Consider the following 27,340-nt stretch of genomic DNA (forward strand, 5'->3'; position numbering starts at 1 on the left):
GGAGTGCAGTGGCGCGATCTCGGCTCACTGCAAGCTCCACCTCCCGGGTTCATGCCATTCTCCTGCCTCAGCTTCCTGAGTAGCTGGGACTACAGGTGCAAACCACCACGCCCAGCTAATTTTTTGTTTTGTTTTGTTTTGTTTTTTTTGTAGAGACGGGGTTTCACCGTGTTAGCCAGGATGGTCTTGATCTCCTGACCTCGTGATCTGCCTGCCTTGGCCTCCCAAAGTGCTGGGATTACTGGCGTGAGCCACCATGCCTGGGTGATTTGTGAGTTTTTGAGACAAAGTCTTGCTCTGTCGCCCAGGCTGGAGTGCAGTGGCAGGATCTCGGCTCATTGCAACCTCCGACTCCCAGGTTCAAACAATTCTTGTGCCTCAGCCTCCCAAGTAGCTGGGATTACAGGCATGCGTCACCACGCCCAGCTAATTTTTCTATTTTTAGTAGAGATAGGGGTCTCACCATATTGGCCAGTCTGGTCTTGAATGCCTGACCTCAGGTGATCCACCTGCCTCGGCCTCCCAAAGTGCTGGGATTACAGGCATGAGCCACCGTGCCCGGTCTTCGAGTTTTAATGGTAATTAATCATGGCTAACATCTCACGGGCCCTTCCTGTGATGTAGGTGTAGTGTTAGTCTCACTCTCTATATAAATGCTTTTCATTGTCTCACCAACACAGGAAGTTAGTGAGAAAATTCAAGTGCAGAGTAGTGAAGCGTCACAGGCAAGGGACTTCACCTTTCTGCATCTTGTTTTCTTCATCTGTGAAACAGGATCATAATGTCCGTCTCTTGGGGTAATAATGTGGACTGCTAATGCCAAATGCCAACCAACTGCACCTCCTAGACTGTCAGCAAATGGCATCTTTTACGAGGAGCCGTATCAGCCTGGCACACAATAGTTAACCACTAAGTCTGGGCTGAATGCCCGGCTAAGCTGGTGCCCTAGTGCAAACAATCGCTTTCATTATCCCAGTTGCTGGGAGAATTGGGCAAGGAGAGACCCATAAAATACCTAAGACGAAAGTTACTAGGATAGCCAAGGGCTTGTCTTCCGGGTGGCGCCGAGGCCAGGAAACTGTCCTCTCTAACCTATTTCCCCAGAGGAGTCTAAATTGGTCGTTCAACTACCAGCAAGGGCTAAAGAGAGGCTGGAGCCCCCAGGACAGCCAGAACGCTGACACTGCAAAGGGCCTCTGTCCTTACTGGGGAAGCCCAGTCCTGCTCAGCTGTCTTCTTCAGCAACAAACAGAAGTCCAGAAAGAGAAACAGTTGTGGAGGAAGCTGTTGTGATGATAATTTACTGAGCACCTACTATGTGCCAGGCACGCCAGCCTTACCAGACAAGATCCTTGGGCTCATGGAATTCACTTTCTCGTGGGACAGACAAACAATAACACGTAGAAACATATCAGCTGTTGGTGAGTACCGTGCAGAAAATTAAAATAAGGTGATGGCATTGGGAGTGACTTAAGGGGTCACTACGCAATGGGATGGTCAGAGACAGCCTCTCAGGAGGAGGTAGCATTGAAGCTAAAATGTGAACAATATGAACAGATGCAGCATAGAGCACTAAAGTACAGGATGTGCAAAGGCCCTGAGGTTGAAATAAGCTAAATGCATTAGACTAGGGGTTCTCAAGTAAGGGGAATTCTGCCCCCTAGGGGACATTGCAATGTCTAGGGAGACTTTTTTTTTGAGACGGAGTCTCGCTCTGTCACTAGGCTGGAGTGCAGTGGCGCGATCTCAGTTACTGCAAGCTCTGCCTCCCAGGTTCACACCATTCTCCTGCCTCAGCCTCCTGAGTAGCTGGGACTACAGGTGTCCGCCACACACCCGGCTAATTTTTTGTATTTTTAGTAGAGATGGGGTTTCACCTCGTTAGCCAGGATGGTCTCGGTCTCCTGACCTTGTGATCCGCCCTCCTCGGCTTCCCAAAGTGCTGGGATTACAGGCGTGAGCCACCGCTTTTTCTTTTTGAGACGGAGTCTTGCTCTGTTGCCCGGGCTGGAGCGCAGTGGCACGATCTCGGCTCATTGCAACCTCTGCTTCCCGGGTTCAAGCGATTCTCCTGCCTCAGGCTTCCGAGTAGCTGGGATTACAGGTACATGCCACCACGCCAGCTAATTTTTGTATTTTTAGTAGAGATGGGGTTTCGCCATGTTGGCCAGGCTGGTCTCGAACTCCTGGCCTCAAGCAATCTGCCTGTTTTGGCCTCTCAAAGTGCTGGGATTAGAGGCGTGAGCCACCGCACCCAGCCTAGGGATACTTTTTAATTGTGACGACTTCGGTGGTGGTGGTGGGGGTGTGCTGTTGAAATCTAGTGGGTGGGGGCCGGAAATGCTTTGTGACATCCTAAAATGCATGGGACAATTGCCACCACAGAAGATGATCTGGCCTCAAATGTTTGTCATACTGAGATGGAGGAAGTCTGGGAGAGAGACTAGGAAAAAGCCTAGAGGTGAAAGGCAAGGTCAAAGACTCTGATCCTCCTACGATCATCAGCAGGCAGTAACCGAGGGACCGTGGCCAGGCGCTGAAGTGAATTCGGGTCCAAGGAGCCTGCTGGGACCCAGGAAAACGAGAGAAGGAACAGAAATTGTGGTGGAGGCAAATTCAAGGTCAGAAGATTGGGGAGGAGGTGCTTAGAGAGGTCTGGAGAGATGCTGGGACCCAGAACTGGGGCCTCCGTGAGATCAGCAGGCTGCAGCTAAACTGTGGTATCCGGGTGAGTTGTGGGAAGGTGGCTGGGGGGCCGGGCTGGGTTTATGGGGGCGGGGTCCCTGGAGGAGAGGGGGTCTGACCCGCACTCGCTCCCTGACTCTGCCCTTCTAGCTGGTGAGAAAGTTCTCACTCTAAGCTGCAGTTTTCTCATCTGTCGAATGGTGACGCTCAACTCTATTTACTGGGCCTTTACTGCTGAGAAAATAATTAACTCTGGCTGCCCGTGGTGGCTCATGCCTCTAATCCCAGCGCTTTGGGAGGCTGAGGCAGGAGGATGGCTTGAGGCCAAGAGTTCAAGAACAGCCTGAGCAACATAGTGAGACTCCCGTCCCTACAAAAAATAAAAAACTTAAGCCTAGCATGGTGGCACATGCCTATAGTTCCAGCTACTTGAGAGGCCAAGGCAGGAGGATGGTTTGAGTCCAGGAGTTGAAGGCTGCAGTGAGCTATGATCATGTCACTGCACTCTAATCTGGGCAATGGAGTGAGACCCTGTCTCTTGAAAAACAACAACAACAACAACAACTAAAAAACTAGCTAGGCATGGTGGTGTGTTCCTGTTAGTCCCAGCTACTCAGGAGGCTGAGGTAGGAGGATCACTTGAGGACAGGAGATGGAGGCTGCAGTGAGCCACAATAGTACCACTGCACTCCAGCCTGGGCGACAGAGCAAGACTTGACTTTTTTTTTTTTGAGACGGTCTTGCTCTGTCACCCAGGATGGAGTGCAATGGTGCGATCTCAGCTCACTGCAATGTCCGTTTCCTGGGTTCAAACAATTCTCCTGCCTCAGCCTCCCTGAGTAGCTGGGATTACAGGCATGAACCATCACGCCCGGCTAATTTTGTATTTTTAGTAGAGGCGGGGTTTCTCCATGTTGGCCAGGCTGGTCTCAAACTCCTGACCTCAGGCGATCCGCCCACCTTGGCCTCCCAAAGTGCTGGGATTACAGATGTGAGCCACTGTGCCTGGCCGACCCTCACTCTTAAAAAAGAATTAACTCAGCAGGCCTGAGTTGTCCATACCCCACACATTAAAGCTGTAGCTCTTGACCTGCTCCTGGGAAGTGACCTCTAAGCCCTTGGAATGGGATAAGGGTGTCTTTGTTTACCTGGAGAGCCTTGGCTCACACTAGATACTAACAACATGACTTAGAGAGGGAGCTTTAAGTCACGTGATATTGGTTGACCTCTGGAGGGGCTGGGGATTAAGGTCTGCTATGCTGGTGGTCAATCATGTCTACGTGACCAACTCCCAATAAAAACCCCAGACACCAAGGCTCAGGAGAGCTTTCCTAGTTGGTGGCAAACTGTTCATGTTGTCACACATCACTGCTGGGAGATTTAAGTGCTGGCCATACAACTTCACTGGGAGGGGACGACTGAAATCTCATACCTGGTCTCTTCTGGACCCTGCCTTGGATGCCTCTTCCTGTGCCTGATCTTATTTTATTTTTTGAGGCAGAGTCTCTCTCTGTTGCCCAGTGGTGGCTCACTGCAGCCTCAACCTCCTGCGCTCAAGTGATTCTCCCATCTCAGCCTCCCAAGTAGCTAGGACCACAGACACGAATCACCATGTCCAGCTGATTTTTTTGCTGTTGTTGAGATAGGGTCTCGCTCTGTTGCCCAGGCTGGGGTACAGTGTTGCGATCTTGGCTCACTGCAACTTCTGCCTCCCAGGCTCAAGTGGTCCTCTCACCTCAGCCTTGTGAATAGCTGGGACTACAGGTGTGCACCACCACATCTGGCTAATTTTTAAATTTTTTGTAGAAATGGGGTTTCACCATGTTGCCCAGGCTGGTCTTGAACCCTTGGACTCCCAAAGTGCTGGGATTACAGGTGTGAGCCACCATGTCTGGCCCTGGATAATTTCTTTATTCTGTAGAGACACCGTCTCCCTGTGTTGCCCAGGCTGGTCTTGAACTCCTGGGCTCAAGCAATCCCCACCTCAGCCTCTCAAAGTGCCGAGATTACAGGCATGAGCCACTGTGCCTGGCCCCTTGGCTGATTTTAATTTATATCCATTCATCATAACCTATGAGTACCTATTTTACAGCTTTTTCTGTTTTGTTTTGTTTTGTTTTGTTTTGAGATGGACTGTCCCTCTGTTGCCAAGGCTGGGTGTGGTGTGATCTCAGCTCACTGCAACCTCCACCTCCTTGGTTCAAGCGATTCTCGTGTCTGAGCCCCCCACGTAGCTGGGATTACAGACGTGCACCGTCATGCCCAGCTAATTTTTGTATTTTTAGTAGAGACGGGGTTTCACCATGTTGGCCGCGCTGGTCTCTGACTCCTAACCTCAAGTGATCGGCCTGCCTTGGCCTCCCAAAGTCCTGGGATTACAGGCGTGAGCCATCTCGCCTGGGCTATGACAACATTTTTAAATTCTCTGAGTCCTAAGGAATCATGGAGCTTGAGGGTGCTCTTGGGGAATCCCTCAATGGCAGAGTCTGTCCCGGGTGGACAAGGCAGGGAAGGGAAGTCAAGGCAGAGAGGATAGTAAGAGCAAAGACACAAAGGTTTGAAAATACAGTTGACCCAGTAGAATCAATATCACTGTTTTGTTGAGAGCTCACTAATGCTGGGCATTTTATAGACCTATCTCCCAACCGCCTTGCTGATGTTTTGTTCAAGGTGGATATTTTCGGCATTAATTTTGATCTGCTAACACATTGCGCTACCTCATATATTGCTGCAGAGACAAGCGCCCTGAATGGCTCTTATTTTCATTTCACAGACCATGCGGCTGATGCCCTGGGAGGGAGGCCACTTGCTTAAGTCCTCCAGGAGGGCGATGGAGGAGCCGGCATTCAAACCAGGCTCATGGATGCCAAGGTATACGCGTGTTCTCTCTGCCTCCAGCGGTGGTTTGCTACTGTTGTGAAGAGGTTGGGCAGGATTCAGGTTGCCAGGGCATTTTCAATAATGTCAGATCATGGCTGGGCGTGGGGCCTCACACCTGTAATATCAGCACTTTGGGAGGCTCAGGTGGGAGGATCACTTGTTGGCAGGAGCCTGCCAAGTTCCAGCCTTGAACTCAACCCAGTGAGACCCCATTTCTACAAAAAAAAAATATTTTTTTGAGACGAAGTTTTGCTTCTATTGCCCAGGCTGGAGTGTAATGGTGCTATCTTGGCTCGTGCAACCTCTGCCTCCCAGGTTCGAGTAATTCTCCTGCCTCAGCCTCCCAAGTAGCTGGGACTACAGGCATGTGACACCATACCCAGCTAATTTTTTGTATTTTTAGTAGAGATGGGGTTTCACCATGTTGGCCAGGCTGGTCTGGAACTCCTGACCTCGGCCTCCCAAAGTGCTGGGATTACAGGCGTGAGCCACTATGCCTAGCCAAAAATTTTTATTTTATTTTATTTTTTTATTTTTTGAGACGGGGTCTCACTCTGTCGCCCAGGCTGGAGTGCAGTGGTATGATCTTGGCTCACTGCAACCTCTCTGCCTCCCAGGTTCAAGCAATTCCCATGCCTCAGCCTCTCGAATAGCTGGGACTACAGGCGTGCACCACCATGGCCAGCTAATTTTTGTATTTTTAGTAGAAGCAAGGTTGGCCAGGCTGATCCTAGACTCCTAGGCTCAAATGATTCGCCTGTCTTGGACTCCCAAAGTGCTGGGATTATAGGCATGATCCACTGGGCCCAGACTCTACACAATTTTTTTTTTTTTAAATTAACCAGACATGATGGTGCACACCTGTAGTCCCAGCTACTTGGGAGGCTGAGATGGGAGGATCACTTGAGCCCAGGAGATCGAGGCTACAGTGAGCTATGATCACACCACTGCACTCCAGCCTGGGTGGCAGAGCAAGACTCTGTATCACCTAACAACAAACCTCCTGCAGGCAAAGATAACTAGCTAGAGTTTATTTATTTATTTAATTTTATTGCTCATTTATTTATTTATTTATTTTTGAGATGGAGTCTCCCTCTGTCACTCAGGCTGGAATGCAGTGGCATGATTTTGGCTCACTTCAACCTCCGCCTCCCAGGTTCAAGCGATGCTCCCGCCTCAGCCTCCCGAGTAGCTGGGACTACAGGGGCTCACGACCATGCCTGGCTTATTTCTGTATTTTTAGTAGAGATGGGGTTTCACCATGTTGGCCAGGCTGGTCTTGAACTCATGACCTCAAGTGATCCATCTATCTTGGCCTCCCAAAGTGGTGGGATTACAGGCACGTGATTGTAGCTCACAGCAGCCTTGAACTCTTGGGCTCATGCAATCCTCCCATCTCAGCCTCCCAAGTAGCTGGGACAACAGGCAGGCACCACCATGCCATAGCTACATTGTTTTTGTTTGTTTGGTTTTTTTTGTTTTTTTTTTAGACAGAGTTTCATTCTTATTGCCCAGGCTGGAGTGCAGTGGCACGATCTTGGCTCACTGCAACCTCTGCCTCCCAGGTTCAAGTGATTCTCCTGCCTCAGCCTCCGGAGTAGCTAGGATTACAGGCATGCACCACCAAACCCGGCTAATTTTGTATTTTTAGAAGAGACAGGGTTTCTCCATGTTGGTCAGGCTGGTCTCGAACTCTTGACCTCAGGTGATCTGCCCACCTCGGCCTCCCAAAGTGCTGGGATTACAGGCGTGAGCCACAGCTCCTGGCCCATGGCTCTATTTTTAAAAAACTTTTTTTTGCAGAGATGAGGGCTCACTGTGTTGCCCTGGCTGGTCTTGAACTGCTGGCTCAAGAGATCCTCCTGCCCTGGCCTCTTGAATAGCTGGGATTACTGGAACAAGCCATTGTGCTCAGCTACTAGAATTGATTTAAAACTGTTTTCTTTCTTTTTTTCTTTTTTCTTTTGAGATGGTGTCTTGCTGTGTCACCAGGCTGGAGTGCAGTGGTGTGATCTTAGTTCACTGCAACCTCCACCTCCTGAGTTCAAGCGATTCTCCTGCCTCAGCCTCCCAAGTAGCTGGGATTACAGGCCTGCGCCAACACGCCTGGCTAATTTTTGTATTTTTCATAGAGACAGGGTTTCACCATGTTGGCCAGGCTGGTTTGAACTCCTAACCTCAAGTGATCCACCCACCTCGGCCTCCCAAAGTGCTGGGATTATAGGTGTGAGCCACTGCACCTGGCCTAAAACTGGTTTCTCAGTTTTTCAACACTGCTGACAACTGGGGACGGATCATTCTTTGTAGGGGCTTCCTGGGCATTGTTAGATGTTGAGCAGCATCCCTGGTCTCCACCCACGTGATGCCAGTAGCATCCTCTAGTCGTGGCAACTGGAAAGGTCTCCAGACATTGCAAGTGTCCCCTGGGGGCTGAATGGTCCCCAAGTGAGAACTGCTGGTTGAAATAGTATGTGCGGTGCCTGGACGTGGAAGGACTTTGCCTCGTGGGAGGGGGTGGGAAGGGCAGAATGGGGTGGGACTTTCGTCAAGCGTTTGTCTTTCTTGTCTGGGCTGTGGGGCTGGGCATGGCTCCCAGCCTCTCCTCTGCACACCTGGGCTCAGGCTCAACTTACACGGGTAGGCCCCAGGGGACCCAGGTGTTCGAGAGGTTGGCTGGTCCCCGGGCCCCAATGCCCAGCACTGGGAAACCATAGTTGCTATGGTGACTACTGCGCTCTGAGGACGAGGAGCTGGGAAGAGGACTCCCATGCCTAGAGAAGCCAACATCCAGAGGTCTTGGCAGGGAGGCCACTGTCTAATATCCCTCCATGAGTGCTTGCAGACCAAGGAAAGCAGTGGAGAGGAGCTGGTTCAGCTCCCCAGAGGCGCTGGAGGTGGTGGGGGCTGCAGGTCACTGGGGGAGCCTCGGAAGGTGAAACTGGCTCCCCGTTCCTGATGGCCCTGCCCAGCTGGCCTACCAGGAAGGCTGCCTGGCTGCTGGCGTGAGGTCTCTGAGCCCCACGCCCTTTCCAGGGGAAGGGTCATCTTGGTGGGTGGGCAGCAATGAGCGTGGGCCCCCTCAGCCCGAGTACCCGCCGGCGGCTTCTGCAGGGTGAAGCCGGCCCCCTCCCAGCACCTCCACCCAGCGGTGTGACCATCTTCATCAGTTCCACAGTCTCAGGTAAGGTGCCAGGGTATGGATGGGGGCTCAGAGGCAGGTTGGCAAGCTCAGGCGGTGTCAGGGCAATGGGCACAGCTCATGGAGTCCTTTAAGAGACCTAGACGTGAACCAAGTACTGTGTTTCACGCCTGTAATCCCAGCACTTTGGGAGGCTAAGGTGGGTGGATCACTTGAGGTCAAGAGTTGAAGACCAACCTGGGCAACATGGTGAAACCCTGTCTCTACTAAAAATACAAAAAATTAGCTGGGCGTAGTGGTGGGTGCCTGTAATCCCAGCTACTCGAGAGGCTGAGGCAGGAGAATCCCTGAACCTGGGAGGCAGAGGTTGCAGTGAGCCAAGATCGCGCCATAGCACTCCAGCCTGAGCAACAGAGCAAGACTCTGTCTCAAAAAACAAAATAAACCAAAAACTCAAAAAGGAGATATTAGATAATAGCATGCAGCTACACAGCACTGCCTAACTCCACATTCAGTGAAGTCAGTTGGCAACTTGATATTAACCAGGGTGGAGCATTTAAACCACGGAAATTGGCAGAAAATACAAATCGGATTTAAAAAAATTTGTTTTGGAGAACAGAGTATTATGGAACATTTGCTGGGTCACTGCTCTTTTTTTTTTTTTTTTTTTCTGAGATGGAGTCTCACTCTGTCGCCCAGGCTGGAGTGCAGTGGTGCGATCTGGACTCACTATTACCTCTGTCTCCCAGGTTCAAGGGATTCTCCTGCCTCAGCCTCCCGAGCAGCTGAGATTACAGCCACCTGCCACCATGTCTGACTAATTTTTGTATTTTTAGTAGAGATGGGGTTTCACCATGCTGACCAGGCTGGTGTCAAACTCCTGACCTCAGGTCATCTGCCCCACTCAGCCTCCCAAAGTGCTGGGATTACAGGCGTGAGCCACCATGCCTGGCCACACCACTCCATGTATATGTGCTCTCATAGAAATTACATCCTGGCTTGGGGAATGGACACATAAATTAAGTAATTGCAGGCCAGGTGCAGTGGCTCACACCTGTAATCCCGGCACTTTGGGAGGCCGAGGCGGGCGAATCACGAGGTCAGGAGATTGAGACCATCCTGGCTAACACAGTGAAACCCTGTCTCTACTAAAAATACAAAAAATTAGCTAGGCGTGGTGGCGGGCGCCTGTAGCCCCAGCTGCTCGGGAGGCTGAGGCAACAGAATGGCATGAACCCAGGAGGCGGAGCTTGCAGCGAGCCGAGATCGTGCCACTGCACTCCAGCCTGGGCAACAGAGCATGACTCCATCTCAAAAAAAAAAAAAAAAAAGTAATTGCAGCTTGTGGGCCAGGTGTGGTGGTTCACACCTGCAATCCCAGCACATTGGGAGGCCGAGGTGGGAGAATTGGGAAACCTCTATGATGTGAATGCAGCTCAGGTAGTGACTCATGTGGGAGCCTCCTGGACCCTCTGTTTCCTCCTCGAGAAGCCAGACTGAGAACCCAACTTGATAGAGTTGCTGTGAGTGGCATATGATGTTACAACTAATATTTATGACCAATGTACTGTGTGTCAGGCTTAAAAACTGCCAGAACCTTGCCACAGCTGCATGGCCCTGTGTGACCGGACCCTGCTCACCTCCCCAACCTTATCTCATGTGGTCACTCCCTTGTCTACCTGTCATATCCACACCAGAATCCATAGATCCGGGAACCCACAAGGCCCTGGGGCCCATATCAGGACTATCATTCTCATGGTTCCCTCTTCTCCTTCTTATTCTGATCCTTTGGGTCTCAGTGCAAACACCCCGTCTTCAGGGAGCCCTTCTCTGCCCCTCGATGTAAAGTAGATTTGTCCCTCTGAAGTGGGCAGATTGCTTGAGCTCAGGAGTTCAAGACCAGCCTGAGCAACATGGCGAGGCCCCATCTTTACAAAAAGTAAAAAAAAAAAAAAAAAAAAAAATAGGCTGGGTGCAGTGGCTCACACCTGTAATCCCGGCACTTTAGGGGGCCGAGGCACCTGAGGTGAGGAGTTTGAGACCAGCGTGGCCAATATGGTGAAACCCCGTCTCTACTAAAAATACAAAAATTAGCCCAGTGTGGTGGTGTGCGCCTGTAATCCCAGCTACTCAGGAGGCTGAGGCAGGAGAATCCCTTGAATCTGGTAGGCGGAGGTTGCAGTGAGCCGAGATTGTGCCACTGCATTCAAACCTGGGCAACAGAGCGAGACTCTGTCTCAAAAACTAAAAAAAGAGAAAAGAAAAGAAAGAGAGAGAGAAGGAAGGAAGGAAGGAAGGAAAGAAGGAAAAGAAAGAAAGATTTGTCCCTGTTATTCTCTAGCCCAGCCCACCTGTGTGTTTTCAATAGCACTCTTCACAAACTGCAAGTACTTTTTAAAACTATTTATGGGCCGGGCGCAGTGGCTCACGCCTGTGATCCCAGCACTTTGGGAGGCCGAGGTGGGCAGATCACAAGGTCAGGAGATCGAAACCATCCTGGCCAACATGATGAAACCCCATCTCTACTAAAACACAAAAAATTAGCCAGGTGTGGTGGTGCACGCCTGTAATCCCAGCTACTTGGGAGGCTGAGGCAGGGGAATTGCTTGAACCCAGGAGGCAGAGGTTGCAGTGAGCTGAGATCACGCCACTGCACTCCAGCCTGGTGACAGAGCAAGACTTCGTCTCAAAAAACAAACAAAAAAACAAAAAAAACCCCAAAATCTATTTATGTATTTATTTATTGTGCCCCTTGGTTAAGCATAAGGGGTACAATGGCAAACAAGATATAAGCCACTGGTCACAGTGGCTCACTCCTGTAATCCCAGTGCTTTGAGAGGCCAAAGCAATTGGATTGCTTGAGCCTAGGAGTCTGAGACCAGCCTAGAAAACATAGTGAGACTCCTTCTCTACAAAAAATTTTAAAAAATGTATATGGCTGTGGTGGTGCCCCTCTATAATCCCAGCTACTCAGGAGGCTGAAGTGGGAGGATTGACTGATGCTAGGAGTTTGAGGTTACAGTGAGCTATGATTGCACCACTGCACTCCAGCCTGGGTGATGGAGTGAGACCTGTCCCTTAAAAATTTTTTTTTAAAAAATATATACAGGGCTGGGTACGGTGGCTCATGTCTGTAATCCCAACACTTTGGGAGGCTGAGGCGGGAAGATGGCTTGAGTCCAGGAGTTCAAGACCAGCCTAGGAAACATAAGGAGACTCCACAAAATAAATAAAATAACTGCCTATTGCGATTTTTTTTAATTTTTCTTTCTTTCTTTTTTTTTTTTTTGAGATGGTGGCAGCAGATGAGGCTTTAGCCGCAGGCCAGGCACAGTGGCTCACGCCTGTAATCCCAACACTTTGGGAGGCAGAGGAGAGAGGATCTCTTGAGGCCAGGAACTCGAGACCAGCCTGGGCAACATAGCGAGATCCCATTCTCCACAAAAAAGGGGAAAAAAGACAAAAGTAAATCAATAAAATAAAAGCAGAGCTATGAGGCTGGGAAGAGTTCTGAGTCCTTTCCACTAATACCCTCCATGCCCTTCCTTGCAGATATGGACGCAGAGAGGGAAGCCCTGCAGAGCACTGCTTACTCTGAAGTGCAGACCTTCTGCCAGAAGCACGGCTTGATGTTTGAGGTAACTGGAAGTCACTCCAGGCTCCATGCTTTTTTTTTTTTTTTGGACACGTAGTTCTTGCTCTGTCGCCAGGCTGGAGTGCAGTGGCGCGATCTCGGCTCACTGCAACCTCTGCCTCCCGGGTTCAAGCAATTCTCCTGCCTCAGCCTCCTGAGTAGCTGGGACTACAGGCGTGCGCCACCACGCCCAGCTAATTTTTGTATTTTTAGTAGAGACGGGGTTTCACAATGTTGGCCAGGATAGTCTTGATCTCTTGACCTTGTGATCTGCCCGCCTCGGCCTCCCAAAGTGCTGGGATTACAGGAGTGAGCCACTGAGCCCGGCCCCATGGTTTTTTTTTTTTTTTGAGACGGAGTCTCGCTCTGCCACCCAGGCTGGAGTGCAGTGGTGCAATCTCAGCTCACTGCAACTTCGGCCTCCAGGGTTCAAGTGATTCTCCCGCCTCAGCCTCCTGAGTGGCTGGGATTACAGGTGCCCGCCACCACGCCCCGCTATCCATACTCTTTTAATGCTTTACTGTTGAGTTTTAAAATTCACAGTGATTTTTAAACAAAGGTCCCACATGTTCTTTTTGCACCGAGCCCCGTAGATTCTGTAGTTGGTCCTGGAGATCTGGCCCTGGAGATAAAAATCCTTGGGACTATAAAAAGGCAGGTGGGACTGGGCGCGGTGGCTGACACCTGTAATCCCAGCACTTTGGGAGGCCAAGGCGGGCAGATCGCTTGAGGTCAGAAACTCGAGACTAGCCTAGGCAACATGATGAAACTCTGTCTCTACTAAAAATATAAAAATTAGCTGGGCGTGGTGGCTCATGCCTGTAGTCCCAGCTACTCAGGAGGCTGAGGCAGGAGAATCGCCAGAACTTGGGAAGCAGAGATTGCAGTGAGCTGAGATCAAGCCACTGTACTCCAGCCTGGGTGACAGAGTGAGACTCTGTCTCAAAAAAAAAAAAAAAGGCAGATGGAGGGGTTACAGCCATGTGCACCGTGCTTGGTTAGCATGGCAGGTGGTGTAGAAAAGTGAGTAGGAGTGAATGCTTTTGAACATAGATTCATCGCTGTGTCCCTTGCAGTGTGACCTTGGACATGTCATTTAACTGTCTGTTGTTGTTGCTGCTGTTTTTGTCTTGCCTTCAGAGCTTCCTGGCCCTCTTTGTACTGGACTTCAGGAGGAGTATAAGAGGGCGTTGCGATTTGGGGGATGGGCATGGAGGTTGGACATGCCTTTTTCTAGAACGCTGATGGTGTACCTGTTTGGCACAGTCCCAAAACAGTAGGAGCCCCTAATGGTGTCTCCTTGTACCAATCCCTGGCTAGGGAATTTTTTTTTTTTTTTTTTTCAGATGAGGTCCAGTGGATGACAGAGCAAGACTTCATCTCAAAAAAAAAAAAAAGAAAAAAAAAGAAAAAGAAAAAGTGCAGTGGTGTGATCTCACAGCTCACTGCAACCTTGACCTTCTGGGCTCAAGGGATCCTCCTGTCTCAGCCTTCTGAGGAGCTGAAACTACAGACATGCAGCGCTATCCCTGGCTAACCGGGGATGTTTCTGCCTGCACATTTCCCTGTGGAAACTGATGAACATCTTTGGAGTCTCAGCTTAACTTGAGGCCTGCCTCCTTGCTACTTATGAGAATGATTCATTGCACCAAAGTCCCATTTGGTTAAAAGATGAGGCCGGGCACAGTGGCTAACACCTGTATTCCCAGTGCTTTGGGAGGCCAAGGCAGGAGGATTGCTGGAGGCCAGGAGTTTGATACCAGTCTGGGTAATATAACAAGATCCCGTCTCTATAAAATTAAAAAAATGAGCTGGGTGTGGTGACGCCCACCTGTAGTCCCAGCTACTGGGGAGGCTGATGTGGGAGGATCACTTGAACCCAGGAGTTTGAGGCTGCAGTGAGCTGTGATGGAGCCACTGCACTCTAGCCTGGGTGCTAGATTGGGATGCTGTCTTTAAAAAAAAAAAAAATCTGGGCCGGGCGAAGTGGCTCATGCCTGTAATCCCAGCACTTTGGGAGGCCAAGGCGGGCAGATCACCTGAGGCCAGGAGTTCGAGACCAGCCTGGCCAACATGATGAAACCCCCTCTCTACTAAAAATACAAAAATTACCCGGGTGTGGTGACAAGCACCTGTAATCCCAGCTACTCGGGAGGCTGGGGCAGGAGAATTGCTTGAACCTGGGAGGTGGTGGTTGCAGTGAGCCGAGATAATGCCACTGCACTCCAGCCTAGGCAACAGAATGAGATTCTGTCTCAAAAAAAAAAAAAAAAAAATCAAGTGGATCTTTGGGTAAAAAAGAAAAGAAAAGGAAAAAGATGCATGATCGTTATGGTTTGTATATTTATTACTAAGAAAGAAGCAGTGCTGGAAATTCCACTCTGCCCACCATTGATCATGAGACATAGTTCAATGTCAAAGGCACTATGGAAGCATCAGCACTGAGAGCTGATGAAATGGTCAAGCTTTTCTGTTTAATGCCCATGCCGGTGCTCTGACGCGGATGCTGTCAACATCCTCCACACGCACATCGGGAGACGGCGGTCCCTCCAGAGGCACAAGCTCCTTCCGGAGGCTGGCTCCTGACCCCTTTTCCTTTCCTGCTCCTCTAACTCATTGTTCCTCCCCCTTTCCTCCTCCAGTCACATTGAGTACTGCTGGCCTCTCACCGCTTGTCTTAAGAATCTATGTGTCTTTCTCTCGGTGCTAAAGAATTCAGGGAGGCAGGGACTGTTCCGAATTGTCTTTGTCTCCCTGTCACCCCAACCTTCCGCAGGGTCAGCTTTGCCTACTTGAACTGAGCCGTTCTGCCCAGCCTCCCCATGGCGAGCAGGCACAAATGAACCGCAAGCGTGCGGTTGCCAAGGAGACCTTGGTACGTCCAGTGCTGGCCAAATTAAACACCCTCCTTTGCAAGGAAAGCTTTGTGAACAAGTGTGGACACGTCCTTGCTTTCAAAGCAACAGTTTGAAAATGGCCAAGTTCCTTTTTTAAAAAAGCTTTTCTGGCAGGGCGAGGTGGCTCACGCCTGTAATCCCAGCACTCTGGGAGGCCGAGACAAGCAGATCACGAGGTCAGGAGATTGAGACCATCCTGGCTAACACGGTGAAACCCCATCTCTACTAAAAAATGCAAAAAATTAGCCGGGCATGGTGGCAGGCACCTGTAGTCCCAGCTACTCCAGAGGCTGAGGCAGGAGAATGGCGTGAACCTGGGAGGCGGAGCTTGCAGTGAGCCAAGATTGCGCCACTGCACTCCAGCCTGGGTGACAGAGCAAGACTCCATCTCAAAAAAAAAAAAAAAAAAAAAAAAGATTTTCTTTCTTTTTTTTTTTTCTTTTTTCTTTTTCTGTTTTTCTTGCAACAGGGTGTCGCTCTGTCACCCAGGCTGGAGTGCAGGGGTGCAATCACAGCTCACTGCAGCTTTCTGGGCTCAGGTGAGCCTCCTGTCTCAGCCTCTCAAGTATCTGAGACTACAGGCACACACCACTACACCTGGCTATTTATTTATTGTAGACACAATGTCTCCCTATATTGTTCAGGCTGGTCTCAAACTCCTGGCCTCAAGAGATCCTCCTCCCTCAGCCTCCCATAGTGCTGGGATTATAGGGGTAAGCCACTTTGCCCTGCCTCTGTTCTAATTTTTTTATTTTAATTAACTTACTTTTCTATTTCTTAATTTTTATTTTTTTAGAGATGAGGTCTTGCTTCATTGCCCAACCTGGTCTTGAACTCCTGGGCTCAAGCAATCCTCATGCTTCAGCCTCCAGAGTAGCTGGGATTATAGGCACATGCCACCGTGCCCAACTAAATGTTTATAAATAAACTTCTGAATTTGGAATTTAGGCTTACAGGAAACTCATGGAGTTCCCATACACCCCACACTCTGTGTCTCCTAATGTTTTACCTAACCACAGTACAACCAACTATGTTGTTACAACTATGAAATGAACTTTGAGGACAGGTGCAGTAGCTCGCACCTGTAATCCTAACATTTTGGGAGGCTGAGGCAGACAGATCACTTGAGATCAGGAGTTTGAGGCCAGCCTGGCCAACATAGTAAAACTTTATCTCTAATAAAGATACAAAAAAATTAGCCAGGTGTGGTGGTGCACGCCTGTAATCCCAGCTACTGGGGAGGCTGAGGCAGGAGAATTGCTTGAACTCGGGAAGCGGAGGTTGCGGTGAGCTGAGAGTGCACCACTAAGCTCCAGCCTGGGTGACAGAGCAAGACTCTGTCCCCCCGACCAAAAAAAAAAAAAAAAAAAAAGAAAGAAAGAAATCAGTCTGGGGGCAGTGGCTCACGCCTGTAATCCCAGCATTTTGGGAAGCCGAGGTGGGTGGATCACCTGAGGTCAAGAGTTCGAGACCAGCCTGGCCAATATGGTGAAACCTTATCTCTACTAAAAATACAAAAAATTAACCAGGCATGGTGGTGTGCACCTGTAGTTCCAGCTACTCAGGAGACTGAGGCATAAGAATCGCTTGAATCCAGTAGGCAAAATTTACAATGAGCCAAGATCATGCCACTGGAAGGAAGGAAGGAAGGAAGGAAAGAAGGAAGGAAGTAAGGAAGGAAGGAAGGAAGGAAGGAAGGAAGGAAGGAAGGGATTTTCCGGTGAGACAAGATTGCGCCACTGCACTCTAGCCTGGGCGACATAGCAAGACTCCATCTCAAAAAAAAAAAAAAAGATAAATCAACATTGGTACATGACTGTTAACCTCCTGACTTTATTCAAATGTTGCCAGCTCTTCTATCTAAGTCTTTTCTGGTGAAGAACCCCATCCAGGGTACCCCATTGCATTTCGTTGTCTTATTGCCCTAGTCTCCTCTGGTCTGTGTCAATTTCTCAGTCACCTTATTTCTCATGACCTTGGCAGTCTTTTTCTTTCCTTCTTTCCTTCTTTCCTTCCTTCCTTCCTTCCTTCCTTCCTTCCTTCCTTCCTTCCTCTCTCTCTCTCTTTCTTTCTTTTGACAGAGCCTGGCTCTGTTGTCCAGGCTGGCGTGCAGTAGTACAATAAGAGCTCACTGCAACCTCTGCCTTGTGGGCTCAATTGATCCTCCTACCTCAGCCTCCCGAGTAGCTGGGACTACAGGTGCCTGCCACCATGCTTGGCTTTGACTGGCAGGGCATCTTGAAGAATGCCCTTCCCTCCAGTCTGGGTCTGTCTGTTATTTTTCTCATGATTATACCGAGGTTATGAATTTGGTTCAAGTTCTTTTAATCCAGACATCCCCCTACAGGAAGAGGCTGTCAAAAATTTTTGAAAGAAACTTTCTGCTTTGTCAAAAGGGATTGAAAAAACAAATCACCTGTCATGCCACCTCTCTGACAAACTTGTGTTTCTATTTCCCAGGTCGTTGATCTGAGGTGGGGTATTCGGAACATTGAAGCCACTGACCACTTGACCACAGAACTCTGCTTGGAGGAGGTTGACCGGTGTTGGAAAACATCCATAGGGCCAGCTTTTGTTGTGAGTGTCTTGGGAGGAATGGGTTAGCTCTTACTCCTCCAGGATATGCCCCCTGCTTTCTAGACAAACTGATCAGCAGAGGGAAGTAGGTACCGTTTCTGCTTTCATACCTTATCCCTATGGCCTGCCTGTGGCAGACATTACTAATCAATCACAGAACTCTTTCTGCAGAGCTGAATGGGATCCAGACATTAGCAGTCAAATGGAAGCAGCAGGTGGCTTGGAGAGTAGAATGTTGAAGCCAGAAGGAATCTTGGAATTTGATCTGGACTTTCTCCCACCTTCCCCACCCCCTCCACTTTATGTCTATAGAACTTTGGGATCCTGGAAAGCCATGGAAAAGGTGGAAACCCACAGAGTCTTGGGATATTTTTTTTCCTCCATGTGCCCACTGGTTTCAGGTCGTGGGGACTTCTCCCCTCTCTCTTCCAATTGCACCCCTTCTATCAAAAAATCAATCTCCAGTCCACAATTAATGGTTTTGGCTATTAAAATTGAATGATATTCCTGAGTCTTTTTTCTTTTTCTTTTTTGAGACAGGGTCTCAAAAAAGCCCAGGCTAGAGTGCAGTGGCAAGATCATGTCTCACTACAGCCTTGAACTCCTGGGCTTGTGATCTTCCTGCCTTGTTCTCCCAAGTAGCTGGGACTACAGGTGTGTGCCGCCACAGTTGGCTAGTATTTTTTTGGAAAGATGGGGTCTCACTATGTTGCCCAGGCTGGTCTCGAACTCCCAGGCCCAAGTGATCCTCCCACCTTGGCCTCCCAAAGTTCTGGAATTACAGGGATAAGCGAATGCACCTGGTCTAGTTTTAAGTTTTTTTTTTTTTTTTTTTTTGAGATGAGTCTTGCTATGTTGCCCAGGCTGGCCTGAGTCCTAATTTATTACATCGAGTTCCAGATACATCCAAGAATGATCACATTTTCCTTAGAAATTCTAGAGCAGGGGGCCGGGCGTGGTGGCTCACACCTGTAATCCCAGCACTTTGGGAGGCCAATGTGGGTGGATCATGAAGTCAGGAGTTTGAGACCAGCCTGGCCAACATAGTGAAGTCCCATATCTACTAAAAAATTAGCTGGGCATGGTGGCACGTGCCTGTAATCCCAGCTACTTGGGAGGCTGAGGCAGGAGAATTGCTTGAACCTGGGAGGCAGAGGTTGCAGTGAGCCGAGATCATGCCACTGTACTCCAGCCTGGGCGACAGAGCAAGACTCCATCTCGAAAAAAAAAAAAAAAAGAAAAGAAAAGAAAAGAAATTCTAGAGCAGAGGCCAACAAGCTATAGCCTGAAAGGCAAGTGTGGCCTGCTGCCTGTCTTTGTAAGTAAAGCTTTATTGGCACACAGCCATGTCCACTTGTTTACACATTGTTTAACCCTGCTTTCAAGCTATAATGGCAGAGTTTAGTCGTTCTGACAGAGACCATCTGGTCTGTAAAGCCAAAAATATTGACTGTCTGACTTTTTCCAGGAGAAATGTGCTGATCCCTGTCCTGGACAGTAAAGAGGGAAAAAGTAAAGAAAAGTACCATGGCCAGGTACGGTGGCTCACTCCTGTAATCTCTGCATTTTGGGAGGCTGAGGCAGGTGGACAATTTGAGGTCAGGAGTTTGAGAGCAGCCTGGGCAACATGGTGAAACCCCATCTCTACTAAAAATACACAAATTAGCCAGACGTGGTGGCACACGCCTGTAATCCCAGCTACTTGGGAAGCTGAGGCAGGATAATCATTTGAAACTGGGAGGCAGAGGCTGGAGTGAGCCAAGATTGTGCCACTGCATTCCAGACTGGGCAACAGACGGAGACTCTGTCAAAAAAAAAAAAAAAAAAAGGAGAAGGTGAGGGCCAGAGAGATATTCTATTTTCTGAGATCTGCTTCTGAGACCTAAAGTGTCCCAACATTATAACGAAAGACTGTAACAAGGGCTTTGGGAATTATGAGCCAGGAATAATGGGCAAAACATATATATATAATATATATTATAATAATATATATTATATATAATAATATATAATATAATAATATATAATATATTTATATATAATATATAATATATATTATATATAACATATATTATTATGTGTATAATATATAATGTATACATTATATATTATATATAATGTATACATTATATATTATATATACTGTATACATTATATATTATATATACTATACATTATATATTATATATACATCACATATACTATATGTTATATATAATATATACATTATATATATTTTATATATAATATATATAATATATACATTATATATATATTATATATAATATTATATATATATATATTTCACTCCTTTTTTTTTTGAGACAAGGTCTTGCTATGTTGCCCAGGCTGGTTTTGAACTCCCGGACTGAAGCAATCCTCCAGCCTTAGCCTCCTGGGTAGCTGGGATTACAGTTATTCTTTTGATCTATACTTCTATTGTAATTTGGTGCCACTCTGTTTTATTTATTACTGCTTTAAAATATATCCTAATGTTTGGAAAACTCTACATTGTGTTGTAAATCTCCTAAATTTCCAGTCTCCTAAGTTGAATTTTTCAAAGGAGCCCAATGATCATTTTAATGAGTTTCCAAGAAAAAAAAAAAGGAGAGAGAGGCTGACCATGGTGGCTCATGCCTGTAATCCCGCACTTCAGGAGGCTGAGGTGAGAGGATCACTTGAGCCCAGGAGTTCAAGACCAGCTTGAGTAACATAGTGAGACCCTATCTCTACCAAAAAAAAAAAAAAAAAAAAAAAAAAAAAAAAAAAAAAAAAAAATTTGTTTTCTTAAGGAAGAAAGGGAAAAGAAGGGAGACAAAGAACTCCAGGAGGAATCTGATTTTGCAACCCAAATTGCAGGCAGCCAAAAGCACAGTGCAGCTTTCTGATTGCACAGAGAACCTAGGGGTGATCTCTGAGCTTCTCTGGGGCCTGACCAACCGGCCATGGGACCTTCCAGAAAGGCCCTATGGACAGCTGAGCTGGACTTCCTTCCTGCTTCCATCTTGAACCAGGCATCACCCCTCTACTGCCCAAGAGCCACAGCATCATTCTGCTCCATGACTCTGATTTGTGGGGGCGCCTTCCACAAAAATCAGAGATGTGCTGGAGGCCCTTGGAGAGGTGTCTCTCTGGTAAATAAGTCATTAGGCAGCACCGAGGCCGGGGACAGCTCCCCATGGCACTTCCTTTCAGAGTGGCTCCTGTCTCTTGGGCTATCAGCAGCCCCAGTGTCTCCAGAGCTCTGAGAGTTGTTCCTGGTGGGAACTGTTCCTATTTCCCTTGCTCTGATCCCACAGATTGGAGCAGTTTGTTTTGTTTTGTTTTTTACCACCTGTTTCCTTCGTATAACCTCTGGTCTGTGGTTGGCTTGTGTCTTAGTCTATTTTCTGTTGCTTATAACAGAATCCCTGAAACTGACTAGTTATAAAGAGATGAGGCTGGCCACCGTGGATCACACTTGTAATCCCAGCGCTTTGAGAGGCTAAAGCCGGAGGATCGTGTGATCCCAGGAGTTCAAGACCAGCCTGGGCAACATAGCAAGGCCCCATCTCTAAAAAAAAAAAAGAACAGTTAGCTGGGGTGGTGGCTCATGCTTGTAGTCCTAGCTGCTCCGGAGGCTGAGATGGGAAAATCCCTTGAGCCCAGAAGTCTGAGGTGGCAGTGAACTATGATTGTACCGTGGCACTCTGGCCTGGGTGCCAGAGGAAAAGTCTGTCTCTTAAGAAAAAAAGAAGAAAAAAGAATAGAAAAGAAATTATTATTATTATTATTTTGAGATGGAGTCTCACTCTGTCACCCAGGCTGGGGTGCAGTGGGACCATGTTGGCTCACTGCAACCTCCATCTCCTGGGTTCAAGCAATTCTCCTGCCTCAGCCTCCTGAGTAGCTGGGATTACAGGTGCCCACTACCACACCTGGCTAATTTTTTTATATTTTTAGTAGAGGCAGGGTTTCGCCATGTTGGCCAGGCTGCTCTTGAACTCCTGACCTCAGGTGATCCACCCACCTCGGCCTCCAAAAGTGCTGGGATTACAGGCGTGAGCCACTGTGCCCGGACTTCTATTTTTTTTTTTTTTTTTTTTTTTTGAGATGGAGTTGCTCCGTTACCCAGGCTAACTCCTAAGCTCAAGTGATCTGCCCACCCTATTCTCCCAAAGTGCTGGGATTACAGGTGTGAGCCACCGCACTGGCCCAGATTAACTCTTTTGGATTCCGGTTTGCACCTACTCCGAGTGTGGTTCTGGCATTAAGACCAAAATTTTATGGCCTCCCATGCCCTACAGAATCTTGTGCAGGGGGACCAGGTGCGGTGGCTTACGCCTGTAATCCAAGCACTTTGAGAGGCCGAGGCAGGCAGATCACTTGAGGTCAGGAATTCAAGACCAGCCTGGCCAACATGGCGAAACCCTGTCTCTACTAAAAATACAAAAAATTAGCCAGCTGTGGTCGTGGGTGCCTATAATCCCAGCTACTTGGGAGTCTGAGGCAGGAGAATCACTTGAATCTGGGAGGCAGAGGTTGCAGTGAGCCAAGATTGCACTATTGCACTCCAGCTAGGTAACAAGAGTGAAACTCTGACTCAAGAAAAGAAAAGGGGAGGGGACAGCCTTATCCCCCTTCGCTGTCCCTCTTCTTGCCAGTGCCTTAGTCGCTGTGCCCTTCCTACAGCAGCCATGCTTCTTCCTGCCATAGGGCCTTTGCACATGCTGCTCCCCCTGCCTGCAAGATACTCTGCCTAATAAACTCCTTTTCATGTTTTTGGTTTTTTTGTTTTGTTTTGTTTTTGTGTTTTTTTTTTTTTTTTTTTTTTGAGACAGTCTTACTCTGTTGCCCAGGCTGGAGTGCAGTGGCACCATGTCGGTTCACTGAAACCTCCCTCTCCTGGGTTCAAGCAATTCTCCTTCCTCAGCCTCCCAAGTAGCTGGGATTACAGGCACCTACCACCATGCCTGGCTAATTATTTTTATATTTTTAATAGATATAGGGTTTCGCTATGTTGGCCAGGCTGGTCTCGAACTCCTGACCTCAGGTGATCCACCTGCCTCGGCCTCCCAAAGTGCTGGGATTACAGGCATGAGCTACCATGCCTGGCTCTTTTCATGTCTTATTCTGCAGCTCAGGTGAATTTCCCTGACTCCCCAGGCTACGTACGACCCATGTTTTACCCTTTCTTCCTAGCGCTCTAACAGCTGCCATTTGACCTTGGTCTGATTCTCAGATTGATGCCTGCCTCTTTGGCTAAGACTCCAAGGTTGGCTGGGCCTGGTGGCTCCTGCCTGTAATCCCAGAACGTTGGGAGGCTGAGGTGGGCAGATTATTTGAGGTCAGGAGTTTGAGACCAGTCTGGCCAACATGGTGAAACCCAGTCTCTACTAAAAATACAAAAATTAGCCGGGTGTGGTGGTGGGCGCCTGTAGTCCCAGCTACTGGGGAGGTAGAGGTTGCAGTGAGCTGAGATTGTACCACTGCACTCCAGCCTGGGTGACAGAGTGAAACTCTGTCTCAAAAAAAGTAAATAGGCCAGGCGCAGTGGCTCATGCCTGTAATCCCAACACTTTGGGAGGCTGAAGCAGGCGGATCACCTGAGATCAAGAATTCGAGACCAGCCTGGCCAACATGGCGAAACCCTGTCTCTACTAAAAATATAAAAATTAGCCAGGCGTGGTGGCTCACGCCTGTAATCCCAGCTACTCAGGAGGCTGAGGCCGGAGAATCACTTGAACTCAGGAGGCAGAGGTTGCAGTGATCTGAGATTGTGCCACTGCACTCCAGCCTGGGCGACAGAGGGAGATTCCATCTCAAAAAAACAAAATAAATAATAAATAAATAAATATCTGTGGGCTGACTGTGCTCAGAATGTGGCGCTTTCATACTGAGTTCTGATCTCTCCCTTTCTCCGTGGTCAGCCCTTAAGCCATCCTGTGACCTTGGACTAATTCTGTTCCATCCCCAGGCCCCTGTTTCCATGATAATAAAAGGGGAGAGCTGGACTTAGGGTCCTCTTAGCCCTGCTTCACCTCTGATTCTCCCTGGAAGGACCAGAACTAGAATGGAGAACCACCACAAGATTTAATTTAAATCTTAATTATCGAGATAAATCGTATATATATTTTGAGACGGAGTTTCGCTCTTGTTGCCCAGGCTGGAGTGCAATGGTGCAATCTCGGCTCACCACAACCTCCACCTCCAGGGTTCCAGCGATTCTCTTGCCTCAGGCTCCCGAGCAGCTGGGACTACAGGCATGTGCCACCATGCCTGGCTATTTTTAAAAAAATTTTTTGTAGAGACAGGGTCTCACTATGTTGCCTATTATTATTATTATTATTATTATTATTATTATTTTATTTGAGACAGAGTCTTGCTCTGTCGCCCAGGCTGGAGTGTAGTGGTGCGATCTTGGCTCACTGCAACCTTCGCCTCCCGGCTTCAAGCAAGTCTCCTGCCTCAGCCTCCCTAGTAGCTGGGATTACACCTGCACGCCACCATGCCTGGCTAATTTTTGTATTTTTAGTAGGGGTTTCACCATGTTGGCCAGACTGGTCTCGAACTCCTCTTGACCTCAAATGATCTGCCCACCTCAGCCTTCCAAAGTGTTGAGATTACAGGCGTGAGCCACCTTGCCTGGCCCCATTATTTGTTTTTTTAGAGACAGGGTCTCACTCTGTCCCCCAGGCTGGAGTGCAGTGGTGCGATCACAGCTCACTGCAGCCTCGAACTCCTGAGCTCAAGCGGTCCTCCAGCCTCAGCCTCCTGAGTACCTGAGACTACAGATGCACACCCCCACACCCTGATAATTTTTAATTTTTATAGATATGGGGTCTCACTATGTTGCCCAGCTAGTCTCTAAGTCCTGGGCTCAAGAGATCCTCCTGCCTTGGCCTCCCAAAGTGTTGGGATTACAGGCGTGAGCCACCATGCCTAGCCTAGGGGACAATTCTTTATTGACCCTCGTGACTTCTGGTGGCTCCAGGCTATAAGGGCGGTCAACTTCACCTCCATCTTCTCAGAGTGCTGGTTGGATTGAAGAATTGAATTGACATAAAATTGATTAACAGGAAAAGAAACCATACATATTTATTTATTTGTTTTGTTTGTTTATTTATTTATTTATTTTGAGACGGAGTCTTACTCTGTCACCCAGGCTGGACTGCGGTGGCACCATGTCGGTTCACTGAAACCTCCCTCTCCCGGGTTCAAGCAATTCTCCTGCCTCAGCCTCCCAAGTAGCTGGGATTACAGGCACCTACCACTACGCCCAGCTAATTTTTATATTTTTAGTAGATATGGGGTTTCACTATGTTGGCCAGGCCAGTCTTGAACTCCTGACCTCAGGTAATCCACCCGCCTTGGCCTCCCAAAGTGCTGGGATTACAGGTGTGAGCCACCGTGCCTGGCCGATATACATTTATTAATACAAGTGTTTTACATGGCATAAGAACCCTCATAAGGAAATAAGGACCCACAAAAGCAGCTAGAGTCATTTACTTATATATTGAATTGGACAAAGAATAGTAAATTGTGGCTGGGGACAGTGGCTCACGACTGTAATCCCAGCACTTTGTGAGACTGAGATGAGAGGATCCCTTGAGTACAGGAGTTCAATACCAGCCTGGGTAATGTAGTGAGACCCTGTCTGTACCGAAAATAAAAACTTTAAAATTAGCTGGGTATGGTGGCATGTGATTGTGGTCCAAGTGGGAGGATCGCTTAAACCCAGGAGGTCGAGGCTGCAGTGAGCCATGGTTGCACCACCGCACTCCAGCCTGGGCGACAGAGCAAGACCTTGTCTGAAGAAAAAAAGTGAGATTTGAATCTGTGACTTCCTCTCTGCCAGGCCCTCATCGGTGATCAGTACGGCCCCTGTCTGGTTCCCTCGCGGATCGATGAGAAGGAGTGGGAGGTATTGAGGGACCATCTGACTGCCAGGCCAAGTGACCTGGAGCTGGTGGCACGATACTTCCAGAGGGACGAGAATGTGGTTCCTCCCACCTACGTCCTGCAGGCACCAGGTACTGGGGAGGCCTGTGAACCAGAGGAGGCCACCTTAACTTCTGTCCTACGCTCTGGAGTCCAGGAGGCCCGGAGGCTGGGGCTCATCACCCAGGAGCAGTGGCAGCGCTACCACCGGTCAGGTGAGGCCGCAGGGACTCCCCTCTGGAGACCCACAAGAAACTGACCACGTGTTCAGAATATCCATCCCCTGTTGGCAAAAATGCAACAGTCTGCATTTCTTGCAAATGCCAAACCAGTCAACCTCTGGTCCCTCGGCTCTGAGAAAGGCTGTTTTACTGATCCAAGATAGTTCAGCCATGTTCCTGATCAATCTTGGTCTCAGGATCTTCCTCTCCTCGCTGGCTCTTTCTTCTTGTCTCCCAGGGAGGTTCCTGGCACAGGGGGCGTATTAGTCTGTTCTCATGCCGCTAATAAAGGCATACTTGAGGCTGGGTAATTTACAAAGGAAAGAGGTTTAATGGACTCACAATTCCACATGGCTGGGGAGGCCTCACAATCATGGCTGAAGGCAAAGGAGAAGCAAAGAGGCACATCTTACATGGTGGCAGGTAAGACAGAGTGAGAGCCAAGCGAAAGGGGAAATTCCTTATAAAACCATCAGATCTTGTGAGACTTATTCACTACCATGAGAACAGTATGGGGGAAACTACCCCCCATGATTCAATTATCTCCCACCAGGTCCCTCCCACAGCACGTGTGAATTATGGGAGCTACAATTCAAGATGAGATTTGGGTGAGGACACAGCCAAACCATATCAGGGGGAGCAATGCAGGGCGACTACCATGCCAGTTTGCCTGGGACGGAGGGGTTCCTAGGATGCAGGATTTGTATTACTAAAATCTGACAGGCTGAGCCCAGTAGTGCCTACCTGTAATCCCAGCATTTTGGAAGGCCGAGGCAGGAGAATCACTTGAGTTCAGGAGTTCGAGACCAGCCTGGGCAATATAGTGACACCTCATCTCTACAAAAAAAAAAAAAACTTTTAAAAATTTGCCAAATGTGGTAGTGCCTGCCTGTAGTCCCAGCCACTCAGGAGGCTGAGGCAGGAGGATTGCTTGAGCCCAGGAGGCAGAGGCTGTGGTAAGCCAAGATCATGCCACTGCACTCCAGCCGGGGTTACAGAGAGAGACCTGTCTCAAAAAACAAAAACAAAAACAAAATTAGCTAGGTATAGTGGTGCATGCCTGTAGCCCCAGCTACTCAGGAGGCTGAGATGAGAGGATCGCTGGAGCCCGGGAGTTGGAGGCTGCATTGAGCTATGATCTTGCCACTGCACTCCAGCATGGGTGACAGAGTGAGACCCTGTCTCTAAATAAATAAATTAATTAATTAATTAAATAAAATACAGTCTACCCTTGAACAACATAGTGTTTAGGGACTCTAACTCCTTGCACAGTCGAAAATCTGTGTATAACTTTTGACTCCCCCAAAACGTAACTACTAATAGCCTACCAATCACATAAATTGTTGACCAGGTGTGGTGGCTCATGCCTGTAATCCCAGCACTTTGG

The 27,340-nt window shown here is 48.5% G+C and overlaps 1 protein-coding gene across 11 annotated transcripts in view; it reads left to right on the forward strand.

Moving 5' to 3' along the window:
- The first annotated feature begins 498 nt into the window (after positions 1-498).
- The window catches only part of NWD1 (NACHT and WD repeat domain containing 1), a 99,018-nt gene continuing 72,176 nt past the window's right edge, over positions 499-27,340 (forward strand). For 2 of the 11 annotated variants that reach the window (XM_016935409.3, XM_063800589.1), the window contains exons 1-6: positions 499-1,421; positions 2,506-2,728; positions 5,459-5,556; positions 12,257-12,342; positions 17,696-17,812; positions 25,650-25,947. In XM_016935409.3, coding sequence (XP_016790898.3) covers positions 12,259-12,342; positions 17,696-17,812; positions 25,650-25,947 — 499 coding nt within the window. In that variant the 5' untranslated portion in view covers positions 499-1,421; positions 2,506-2,728; positions 5,459-5,556; positions 12,257-12,258. Of the gene's footprint in view, positions 1,422-1,452; positions 2,729-5,458; positions 5,557-12,256; positions 12,343-17,695; positions 17,813-19,280; positions 19,348-25,649; positions 25,948-25,968; positions 26,377-27,340 lie in introns of those variants that run through there. The other 9 variants (XM_024351187.2, XM_024351190.3, XM_024351186.2 and 6 more) reach the window with 8 other exon arrangements.

The sequence above is a fragment of the Pan troglodytes genome, chromosome 20, assembly GCF_028858775.2.
Source record: "Pan troglodytes isolate AG18354 chromosome 20, NHGRI_mPanTro3-v2.0_pri, whole genome shotgun sequence".
In the NCBI taxonomy this organism is placed as follows: Eukaryota; Metazoa; Chordata; class Mammalia; order Primates; family Hominidae; genus Pan; species Pan troglodytes.